This window comes from Saccopteryx bilineata, chromosome 12, assembly GCF_036850765.1.
Source record: "Saccopteryx bilineata isolate mSacBil1 chromosome 12, mSacBil1_pri_phased_curated, whole genome shotgun sequence".
Lineage (NCBI taxonomy): Eukaryota > Metazoa > Chordata > Mammalia > Chiroptera > Emballonuridae > Saccopteryx > Saccopteryx bilineata.
Window position 1 is genome coordinate 2,398,458 of NC_089501.1, and position 12,709 is coordinate 2,411,166.

The 12,709-nt window shown below is 40.0% G+C and overlaps 1 protein-coding gene across 2 annotated transcripts in view; it reads left to right on the plus strand.

Moving 5' to 3' along the window:
- The window catches only part of QRSL1 (glutaminyl-tRNA amidotransferase subunit QRSL1), a 35,618-nt gene that overhangs the window by 3,985 nt on the left and 18,924 nt on the right, over positions 1-12,709 (plus strand). For both annotated transcript variants that reach the window (XM_066247671.1, XM_066247672.1), the window contains exons 2-5: positions 5,204-5,363; positions 5,673-5,771; positions 7,184-7,280; positions 10,416-10,592. In XM_066247671.1, coding sequence (XP_066103768.1) covers positions 5,204-5,363; positions 5,673-5,771; positions 7,184-7,280; positions 10,416-10,592 — 533 coding nt within the window. The remainder of the gene's footprint in view (positions 1-5,203; positions 5,364-5,672; positions 5,772-7,183; positions 7,281-10,415; positions 10,593-12,709) is intronic.

A 12,709-nucleotide genomic window follows, 5' to 3' on the forward strand; every position in this document is an offset into this window, starting at 1 on the left:
TGCATCTCATGGCACACATAAACTACTAAAATTTTGCAGCACACCAAAAACTGTATTTTTTGCCAATCTGATAAAAATATAGGTATAATTTTGATTCATTCACACCGGATGGCTATATTGTGTTGGCTCTTGTCATTTTTTATTTGACAGTCTAGGAAAAGAGGTCAGTGCCCCTGATGCTGGCCTATAGGAAAGCAAGTGAGGAACAATGAAGACCAATTTGAAGGCTGTTGCATTGGCAAGAGATGAGTGGGCATGGATAGGGTGGTGGGAGTAGAAGCAATGTGAAGTGGGTGTTGCTTTTTAATTTGGGGTTTACCAACAGATTAGATACAGAGATTAAGGAAAGGAGAAGAATCAAGGAGGATGCTTAAGCTTTTCCTGGGGCAACTGGGGAAATGGTAACATTTATCAAGATGGGAATAACTCTCAAGGGATCATGTTATCAAAATTTCTGTTCTGGACATGGTAATTTTTAGGTACCTTGTAAATAATCCAAGTGAAGCTGTCAGTTAAGCATGTGGTTGTAGGAGTATGGAGATCAAGAAAGAGACTAGGTATGAGAATATAAATTGGCAAAAGTATAGAAGATAATTAAAACTATATGACCAGATGAGATCACCTGGGAAGTTGAATATAGAAGATGGCCTACAACTTTCCAACATTTAGAGGTTGGCAACAGGGAGTAGAACCAGCAAAAGAAACTTGGAGGGAATGTCCCGTAAGGTAAGATGAAAACCAGGAGGGCTTGGTGTCCTGAAATACAAGTGAAGAAGTTCTTCAAAGAGAGAAGGATCTCTCATTCTTATGTTGATTGCTGCTGGACTGAGCAGTGACTGCTGGATTTGGGAATGTGGTTGTTGGTGATCTTGACATGCTGTCTTTCAGAACAATGGAGACAGAAGCATGAGTGTTAAATGAGGCTGTTAAAGAGAGGACCAGTCAACTAGACACTCGGCCTTCAAGGGCTCTCCTATCCTCTGAGCATTTGTCAAGACTTTTTTTAAAAGACATTCCTTTTCTGAAGTGAACCTTTGATGTTCTTTATAACATTTCATTAACAGAAACACATTAATGTTACAGAGGAGTAAATACTGGCACCCCTTGTATAGAGAATTTTAGAGAATCACAGTGGTCCAGTGCATGGGCTTTAGAAACAAGACCAGCTTTGGTTGAATCCCAGCTCTGCTATTTTCTAGCTATGTGATTTTAAGTTGAAATTTTATTAATTTATCTGTAAAATAGAAATAATATCAGCCTCTAAGTGTGGATATAAAGATTAAGTGAAATATAAAGCATCTACATGCTATTATTAACACTAATTTTGTTACAAGGACAGAATTACTAGGTTATATGCATTTATAATTTTTCTTAACCTGGTTTCTAAGAAGGATGGTTCCTGAGGAAGAATCCTTACTTTCTCCAAGAAGTAATATTCCTCGTATTGCTGCATAATTAGTATATACCACTCAGCTCAAAATATTAATAGCATAATCTTAAACACACACATACAGTCTTACCATCTCAAAGTTTTGTGGGTCAGGAGTTCAGGAAGGCAGTACCTGGGGTCTTTGCTTAGAGTGTCACAGGGCTGAAATCAAAGTGTCAGCCAGAGCTGTGGTTTAATCTTATGTCTTGGGGACCTCATTGTTTGTTGGCAGAACCTGTTTGTTTGTGGTTTTAGACTTGAGGGCCCCATGTTCTTTCTAACTGTGTGGGTAGTGGAGTAAATGAGCTTTGGGACAGGAGATAGGGGATAACTAGAATTGAGGTTTGGGAGGTTATACAGATACTGGTAATGATTGATGTAGTCTGGCTTTGAACATGTAAGTTAGTCACTGGAGTGATGTGAAGAAAAAGTTTGTGTAAAGTGAGGTCAAGAACTGAGTGGTCAGGTGTCAATGTATGTGACTTGAAGTTTGAAGTCAACAAAATAGCAACAGGAGCCATAGTAAGGATTACTGCAGAAGTCCCAGGTTCAATCCCCAGTCAAGGCACACATTAGAAGTGACCATCTGCTTGTCTTCCCCTTCCTCTCCCCCTTCTCTCTCTCTTCTCCTCTCACAGCCAGTGGCTTCATTGGTATGAGCATTGGCCTCAGGTGCTCAGGATAGCTCAGTTGATTTGAGCATCAGCCTCAGACCAGGGTTGCCAGGTGGATCATGCTTGAGGTGCATGTGGGAGTCTGTCTCTCAATCTATCTCTCCTCCCCTCACTTTAAAAAAAAGCTGATGACCATGTGCTAGCCACTAAAATCTTCAGTGAATGAAAAGGAGTAGCAGGGAGACTTACTGTGGTACTATACTAGACCAGTGAGGGTAGTGTAGTCACCTACCTCCAAAGCCTGTGCTTCAGACGAGCCAGGGTTTTGAAAGAAGAGGGGAGAGAAAGGCCTTAAGAACCTAGGAGGATGCCTGCATGCTCGTTCTTTCCTCGTTCCTCCCTGCTCTGGACCCTGGTACGTGGTGGTAGGAGCTAAAACAGCCATCCCCGGAGTAAACTTCAGGAGAAGCAGTGGCCTGGAGGAGAGCTGAATTTCCATCAGGGGAAAGAAGTGCCAGGGAGAGAGAATTTGTTTTTTTAACAAGAAGTCTTTACTTAACTTCATCCTGTTTTCATATATGACTCCTTTGGTTTGGTCCAGGCAGGGAGAACTGTACTATTTATATCTCACATTCCTTATGCTCAATTCATGTAGCTTATTAGCATCTTTGTTTTCATTTCTCTTCTCTGACTCCCTTCCTGATTTTCTCAAATTGGAATTACCTAAAATATGGTCCTAACAAAGATCAGCACCATTTAAAGTGAGTACTTCTTAGCAATCTCATTACTTACGACTGAAACCCCTACCCAGTTGACAAGTCAGAAAGCAGCTTGAGGATAGTGGGCATTAGGGGACTTAAGGCAAAGGAGAAATGACAATTTTCCTAATCGTTAGAACTTTGCCGTGGAGTACGCCTGCCTGTATAGCTCTCTGTCTCTCTAGCTTTGGGTGTTTGCTAGTTCTCTCTTGTACCCAGCCTACCACTTTCTCCTTTCTTCTCACTCCATATTTACAGTATTAGAATACACTGCTGTCTTTCTATTTTTCTCCAGCTCCTTTCTTGTAACATACAAACCATTGAACAGAAATATCTCCTCTTGTTACTAGGTTACCTCCTTTAAGGCAAGCCCAGCTGCTTCTCTCCATCCCCACATGACTCCCCTAGCCTGCCCCAGCCACCTCCAGCCTGCCCACCGCCTGCCCCAGCCAGCCCCAGCCTGCCCCAGCTGGCACCTGGCCTCTCCCAGGCCTCCCTCAGCCTCCCCCAACCTGCCCACAGCCTGTCCACAGCCTGTCCCTGCCTCCTCCAGCCTGCCCCAGCCTGCCCCAACCAGCCCCTGGCCTCCCCCAGACCTCCGCTGGCCTGCCCACAGCCTACCCAGCCTGCCCCAGGCTGCCCACAGCCTGTCCCTGCCTCCCCCAGGCTTCCCCCTGCCTCCCCAGCCTGCCCCAGCAAGCCCCAGGCCTCCCCCTGGCCTGCCCCAGCCACCCCCCCCCCACTCCTCTGGCCTCCCCCGGCCTTCCCCAGCCCACCCACAGCAGTCCTTTCCTCCCCTTGTCCATCAATCAGCATTAGATCCTCTCTATGGCCTATTCCCTCAGCTTTTCTCATTTAAACCCTCAGTGCTGAGAACTACTGCTTTGATGATTTATTCAACAGCTGAGAGCAGATCATTTGCAGATTTTCCTCCAAATGCAAACGCCTGTTGCTTGATGTATTTAGGACATGTGAAAAAAAAACAGTCAACGTGAGGACAAACTAAGCTTCCAGTAGTGCAGAGAGAAGTGGTGAAGGAGCATATATTCATATTTCAAAATGAAGCAATAAAATATCCCCTAATTTTTGTGAGCATATATTTAAAAATTAACTTCTCTTAGCTCATTTCTTCATCTCTAAAATGATGTTAATAATACCTAACTTCGGCCCTGGCCAGTTTGCTCAGTGGTAGAGTGTCGGCCTGGCGTGCAGGAGTCCCGGGTTTGATTCTTGGCCAGGGCACACAGGAGAAGTGCCCATCTGCTTCTCCACTCCTCCCCCTCTCCTTCCTCTCTGTCTCTCTCTTCCCCTCCCGCAGCCAAGGCTCCACTGGAGCAAAGTTGGCCCGGGCGCTGAGGATGGCTCTATGGCCTCTGCCTCAGGAGCTAGAATGGCTCTGGATGCAACAGAGCAACGCCCCCTGGTGGGCGTGCCGGATGGATCCCGTTCGGGTACATGCGGGAGTCTGTCTGACTGCCTCCCCGTTTCCAACTTCAGAAAAATACAAAAAAAACCCAACCTAACTTCTATGGTGGTTTTACGGGTTAAATGAAGTAATAGTGCAACAACAGTGCCTGACTCTTGGTGAATAATAAGTATTCTTCCCCATCCCCCTTATCTGTCTTATTCAACTCTCCTTTCATATTTTCTCCACACTTATTATTCACTTATTTTATCTAGTAAGTATGTAGTTATTACTTACATAGGGAGTATTAAATAATTATCACTTTACTTCAGGCTTCACTTGCTATCAATATATAGGTTCTGGTCACTTGTAGTAGTTTTTTTTAATGCTTTCTTCACCAGTCTTCCTAATGCAGCAAAGACAGGATTTCAGAAAAGTGTGTGAGTTTTTGAACCCATATTTTCTAAGCGTTTCGCTCAGAGTGTACTGTCTTTTGCTTGAATTCTACAATAGATATAAAGATATATAATAAAGATCATTTATTTAGAGCCATAAAGTCCTATATTGCCATGTCTAGTTCATTCCTCTCTCTCCTCTCTCTCTCTGTTTTTATGTTTTATTCTTCTCTATGAACCGCCTGTGTGGCAGCTAAGGTACTCTCTGTGCACAGTCTCCCCTAACCCGTGCTTCACCGTGCTGGACCTCCACTCCTGGGCAGGATAGTTTACCTAAACCGTTGCTCTTGTTTGTTCAAGCCTGACTTGGAAACAAAGTTACCTAGCTAGGCCTATGAATGCGGTGTCCTCCAACCCATCCTCAAACTAATCCAAGTGTTACCCTGTTCACTACACTACTATAGAGCCTATAGGTTTTCTTGGTTTTGAATCCAAGCCTTACTGCAAAATTTTATACTTAACCCCTCTATCTGCCTGCATCAGTGTAATAGTTGAAACTTCTGCAGACACAGCAAAGGGTTTTTGAATTGTATATATTATAGGTTTCTGTGGCACTGAAACAAGGCCAAATTACTCCAACTGAGCTCTGTCAAAAATGCCTCTCCCTGATCAAGAAGACCAAGTTTCTAAATGCTTACATAACTATTTCTGAAGAGCTGGCCTTACAGCAAGCTGAGGAATCCAGGAAAAGGTATAAGAAAGGTAAGTCACTTTGAATTATACTTAATTGTTATATCCTTAGAGAGTTTAATTGGATGTAGTAGTCTCCATGGGCAAGTGAACCTTTTGACATAAAACATTCCCTTATTTAAAGAGCTTGCCATGAGTTATAATGAAGATGCAGCAATGGCTGTCTGATGCTGATACCATCCAACTGTAATCATTTCTAACACTAATTTTATTTATGAAGTATATTTACCAAGAACCAATAGTTATTATAACAGCTAATATTAATGTGACTTTATATCTTGAAATAGATACATCTTCTATTCTTTTGGCTTTCTAACACAGGTCACCCACTGGGGGATTTAGATGGAATTCCTGTTGCAGTAAAAGACAACTTTAGCACGTGTGGCATTGAGACAACGTGTGCATCAAACATGCTGAAAGGTAAAGTTTCACAGATCACAGCATTAATAGTTTTATAAAAATAAGAATTTTTCAGTTTCAATTATTATTATTATTATTATTAAGTGAGAGGTGGGGATAGAGAGACAGACTCCCACATTCACCCTGACCAGGACCCCCCCAGCAAGGCCCCCTACCAGCTGATTGTTTTGCCCATCTGGGGCCACTGCTCCATTGCTCAGCAACTGAGCTATTTTAGCACCTGAGGCGAGGCCATGGAGCCATCCTCAACACCCAGAGCCAACTTGCTTGAACCATTTGAGCCATGGCTGCGGAAGGAGAAGGGGGCATGGTAGAGAAGCAAATGGTCCTTTCTCCTGTGTGTCCTGACTGGAAATTGAACGCGGGACTTTCACACACTGGGCTGACTCTCTACTGCTGAGCCAGCTGGCCAGGGCCCAGTTTAAATTAAAGGCACTAAAGCACCAAGATATTCTCAGACTTATTATATCTACAGAGGAGATACTTAGGATCGACTATTACCTTTTTACTATTTGCTCTTTCAGAATGCAAAATTATTCTTTAGAGGTAGGCCAGCTGAGTGGATGCATCTTACTGGGGAAGTTTTAGCGTCTTATTTAGAAAGACTCAATAACTGAACACCACAAACACACTTAATGACCTCTAATTCCCACTTCCAGATAACGTGGGAATAGGTATGAAGTGGCTGCCATTACCCCTCTTCAGGATGGTGTGTGGATTTATTAGCATCTACTGTTCTGTTATTTTTTATTTTCTGACTCCTCTACCTTTTATATCACTATACTTATCTGAGTATTGTGATGCTTAGTTTTATTACTGATACAGTTTAGTAAGTCAAAAAGAAATCATGTTTATCAAGATATTTGGATCCTATGAAGAAAATGAAATAGCAAAGGGTCATTCAGAATACTGCATGCTAAAAGTAATATTCTTAGGTATGTGCTTCAGGTTCCTCTCATAGGACTGTTGTTAATTGTTTTGAAATATATACTAGGTAGAGAAAATTTTCATTGACAGTAAGAATCTATTTCTGACTGGAAATGAATAAAAATTACTGTAGTATAGCATCATCTGAGAAGAAAAAGTCAAGTATAATGAACCAAATATGATTTGTGATTAGTTTCAAATGAATTGGGTATATCTCTGTTATTCAGTATTTTGCAGTACTAACCATTAAAGTCAATGTTTTTACATGATAGAAACAGTGAATATATAGACTGTCTTTGGAAACCATATAGTGGTTAGCAGTAGAAAAAATTAACTTTTGGAAGAAAGTATTGTATAACCTACTAGTCAAATTAGGAATAATTAACATATGGCAATAAAATTACTTAATTGCAGTTTAAAATCTTGTTTCTTCAGTGTGATTTACATGTTGTTTTCTTTTCTGTAATAAAAATAATTTTTTTCAGGTTATGTACCACCTTATAATGCCACAGTAGTTCAGAAGTTGTTGGATCAGGGAGCTCTACTAATGGGAAAAACAAACTTAGATGAGTTTGCTATGGGGTAAGTAAAATTAAAATTCTCTTCTCCTGTATTTCTTCCATCCATGTCTTTAATTTCATTATGTAGTTTCCTAAAAGTAGTGAGGTGATTTTATTGAGGACTCTAATGCCAGTTTTTCAGTCCCTCTGTGAGATAATGTTCTGGTGTCTACTAGGTATATGGTCATATCTCATTTTGGTTTTAGTTTGTACTTCCCTGATGACTAACGGTGTTAAACATCATGTATTTTGCCACCCATATACCTTCTTCCATGAAGAATCTATTCAAATATTTTGCCCTCCACCCTTTTTTAAATGGATTGTTTGTCTTATTGAGTTGTAAGACTTCTTTCATATATTTTGGATTCAAGTCCATTATCAAACAAGGGATTTGCAGATATTTTCTCCAGATTTCATTGTCTTGGCACTTAGTAAATACATGTTGAATGGATTAATCCATGGGAGTAAACTCAAACGTAGGTTATTAGGACATCACCTTGAACAGCTGATCAAAGTGAGTCTCATGAGTGAGGGTGAAGTGAATGTGGTGTAACCTCCAGATGTGATTCCCTGAGAGGAACACACCATCATCTGTGCAGTTTTCCAGCTGAAAGTGTGTAACCTAAAGTAATAACAAGGAAACAAAAGACAAATCTGAAATGAGAAACATTCTATTAAATGTCAATATCAAAAAAACAAAGAAAGGCTGTGAAAATGTTCAAGACCAAAAGAGGCTCAAGAACATAAAACCTAAAACTTACAGAGCATGACCAGGCAGGGGCGCAGTGGATGGAGTGTCGGACTGGGATGCGGAGGACCCAGATTCAAGACCCCGAAGTCACCAGCTTGAGCGCGGGCTCATCTGGTTTGAGCAAGGCTCACCAGCTTGGACACAAGGTCACTGGCTTGAACAAGGGATTACTCGGTCTGCTGTAGCCCCCTGGTCAGGGCACATATGAGGAAGCAATCAATGAACAACAAAGGTGTCGCAACAAAAAACCAATGATTGATGCTTCTCATCTCTCTCCGTTCCTGTCTGTCTGTCCCTATCTATCCCTCTCTCTGACTCTCTTTCTGTCTCTAAAAAAAAAAAAAACTTATAGAAGAAAACAGTAGAAAATCTTTGTGGCTTTAAGTTAGGTAAGGATTTCTTAGGACAGTGGTCCCCAACCTTTTTTGGGCCATGGACTGGTTTAATGTCAGAAAATATTTTCATGGACCGGCCTTTAGGGTGAGACGGATAAATGTATCACGTGACCAAGACAAGCATCAAGGGTGAGTCTTAGATGGATGTAACAGAGGGAATCTGGTCATTTTTTAAAAATAAAACATCGTTCAGACTTAAATATAAATAAAACAGAAATAATGTAAGTTATTTATTTTTTCTCTGCGGACCGGTACCAAATGGCCCACGGACCGGTACTGGTCTGTGGCCTGGGGTTTGGGGACCACTGTCTTAGGACATATAAAATACAATTTATAAAATAAAAAATTGATAGATTGCACTTCATTAAAATTAGTAACTTCTTTACTTAGAAATACAGACTGAGAGAAAATATTGTAACATATATCTGAGAAAGAACTGGTATCCAGTATATATAGACCCTTTCCCAACTCAATAATAAGACAACTCAGTTTAATTTTTTTAATGGGTTGGAAATGTAAGCAGACATTTCATTAAAGAAAATATACAGTTAGCAAATAAACACATAAAAAACACTTGACATTAGTCGTTAGGAAAATGAAAATTAAAAACACAACGAGAGCCTGACCTGTGGTGGCGCAGTGGATAAAGCATCGACCTGGAAATGCTGAGGTCACCGGTTCGAAACCCTGGGCTTGCCTGGTCAAGGCACATATGGGAGTTGATGCTTCCTACTCCTCCCCCCTTCTCTCTCTCTGTCTCTTCTCTCTCTCTCTCCCTCTCCTCTCTAAAATGAATAAAAAAAAAAACACAACGAGATACTTACACCTATTAGACTAGCTTAAAACGTGACAATATCAAGTGCTGACAGGATGCAGAGCACTTGCATTTCTCATTCAAGCAGGTTGGGAATGCGACATGCTACACCCATTCTAGAAAACAGTTTGGCAGTGTCTTCTAAAGTTAAACATGTACTTACCATATAACCCGGCGATCTCAGTTCTCAATATTTACCCAAGAGATGAAGAATTGGGTTTACACAAAAGCACCGTACAGTATTTCAGTACAATATTTATTGTGGCTTTTATTCAAATTGCCAAAAACTATAAATAACTCAATGTTCATTGGCTGGTGAATGACTTAAAAAAGTGAAGAAAAAAAAGTGGCATAAGAGATAATTAAAAGTAAATGCAGAACCCGACTTTAGTCCTGATCCTGTACTGGGAGGGCTTAACATGTTGTAACAGACATTTTTGGATCAGCCAACAAAATTGGATTATGTACATTAAATTAGATAAAAGTGTTGTATTAATGTTAAATTTACTGTGATGGATAACTGTGCTGTGACTATATAAGAGAATAAATACCCTTAGTTTTAGGAAATACGTACTGAATGCATTCTAAAGTATTTAGGAGTAATGAGTCCTGGCAATATAATTTGCCCTTAAATGGTTCAGAAAAAAAATGTGAGTCTGTACAAACATACACACAGAGCACACAAATGGAAAAGCAATTGAGGTAAGATGTTAACAACAGGCTGGTCTGGGTGGATGGTATACAGTGCTTTTCATAGTATTCTTATTTTTGTAATTTTCCTATAAGATTGAAAGTATTTCAAAATTTAAAAAATAAGTTATTAGCATCCACCTAAATAATGCTTTTTTAAAAAACTTCTGATTAAAAGAGGGATTCCTTCAAAAAACTTCTGTATTGACTGAATGTTTGTTACACTCTTCAGCTGGAGGACCTTAATTTACAAGGGAAATCATCTTAAGCTGAATTAGATGATCATTTGGGATAAAAATCATTTCTTAGCAGACTAGTTTTCTCTGCTTTCTATCACAAATGCTCTTACTTTTCATCCTCCGCCATCTAATTAAGAAAGCTACCCCTACGCAGGCTTCCTCCATTTTCCAATTCAGTTTACAGTGTCAGAAGCAAATAATCAAAGGATGACATTTTCTCATAATATGAAAGTTTTAGTAAGTATCTGGCTTTACTTCTTCATCTCAGATCTGGAAGCACAGATGGTGTCTTTGGACCAGTTAAAAACCCCTGGAGTTATTCAAAGCAGTACAGAGAGAAGAGGAAGCAGAAGCCCCACGGTGAGAAGGAGGATGCAGACTGGCTGATAGCCGGAGGAAGCTCGGGAGGGAGCGCAGCGGCCGTGGCCGCGTTCACGTGCTTCGCGTAAGGCGTTTTTCCGTCTGGACTTTAAAACCCAACCTAATACAGCTGGTCATAATCTATAGACAAAATCCAACAGTGGAAGTTTATTTCTTTTTAATGAGCTAGTTGTGTTAGGTTGTATATTAAAATTATATCTTATAAATACACTCAACGGTACTGTCCGCCTATGTGCGCTACACATTTAATTTTAAGATAATATTTAGTTATCTTATATAGTATCTTATTTTGTTGTCTTGCTATATAATGTCTGGTTCTCTTAAAACCATGATTTTATGGATCTTGCAGGATAAACCAGTTAGCATTAATGGACATTGAATTTCATTTTTCATATAATTTATTTAGGTGTCTGCTTTCTGATTATACAGGTATTTAAGGACTAACATACTATGGCTTTAGCTGAGTGCTGCTGAGCTAAATTGGTAGCTGTGATTCGTCCTTCAGTTCATTTGGACTTTTGCCCCTCAAAAGGGGGGGGGAATACTCCTATGTATCAATAGAATATTTAAAATAGTGTTTTTTTCAATCAGCAACTAAAAATGTGTATCAGTAAATAAAGGTTTTTCAAGTTTGTGGGAAGCTGATTTGTTCAACTGTCATACTTTGTATGTGAAAAGCGTCAGTCATGCTTTATGTCTTAAGTCCCATTTGTAAAGCATTATTTAACCACCTAAAGAAGAGTAAATAAATATTGCTGTTGTTATATTTAACTCTCTTTAATTATCCCACTGAAACTAAGCTCTTTCAGAGGCATTCCAAGCAATAAATTATTTATATCTTTTAAAGCTATGTAGATTTAGACACTACATATATTTCTTTTTTTAGTGTCCCTGAAATCTTGTTAACAAGTAAACCATTTCGTTTTATCTCTGTGAAATTTTATAGCACTGCATTAATATTAATGAGCGTTCTGACAAGTTAGGACTGCCAGATTAGGTGCTCTTTTCTATCCTCATCACCGCATTTAGTGTTCATCTTTCCGAATGTGCTTTGAGGAGATGGCATTTTGACACATAATTCCTATGGAAATGTTTTACTTTTACATAGCCGTCAGTGCATCCTAATAAGAAAATGTATCCTTTTAGAAATAGTGAAGGCAATAGTCTGATTTTTTAGTTCAATTGAACTTGGTTAAAAAAGGCAATCTAATTTACATTTTCTGTAGAACACAAGGGCCATGTGACTGGTAGGATCCTTGTTCTATCCAAAGCTTCACTCTGGGCGTAGTCAAGAGCAGCACAGACCCAAGGAATTCCAGATTGAATGGGTCCCAAACCGTTAGTGTTCTTTGTTCCCCCCTCCCCTTTTGATTCATTACTTCTGTAATAGTTTTTAAAATGGGAAGAGTCTTGGAATACTAGGCACCACTAAAAACAATGAGCTAGAGCACTAGGGAAGTGGAAAGATGTCTAAGATACACTGTTAAGTGGAAAACACGTTGCACAATAGTATGTATAGTATGACCTTATTTTTTTTAAAGTAATATGTACATACTGTGTTAGTTGCATGGAATTGTCTGGATGAATGTATATCAGAATTGATAACTAAATTATGGGGGTAGTAATTATAAGAAATTTTACTCTATATTTCATACCATTATAGAATATTGTAACTTTTGCAGTAGGCATGTATACTTTTCTAATCAGAAAAACCTTTTTTTCTGAATTTTTTAAAATGTTTTTAATTTTTTATTGTAAACTAATCATAACAAAATTTATCATCTTAACCATTTTTTTTAAGAGAGACAGAGAGAGGGACAGATAGGAACAGATAGACAGGAAGGGAGAGAGGTGAGAAGCATTAATTCCTCATTGTGGCAACTTAGTTGTTTATTGATTGCTTTCTTAGATGTGCCTGGGGGGGGGGGGGCAGGCTCCAGCCAAGCCAGTGATCCCTTGCTCAAGCCAGCGACCTTGGGCTTCAAGCCAGTAACTTTCGGGCTCAAGCCAGCGACTGTGGGGTCATGTCTATGATTCCGTGCTCAAGCCAGTGACCCCACGCTCAAGCTAGTGAGCCCACGCTCTAGCCAGAGACCTCGGGGTTTCAAACCTGGGTCCTCTGTGTCCCAGGCTGATGCTTTACCCACTGCACTACCGCCTGGTCAGGTTCTGCAGTACATT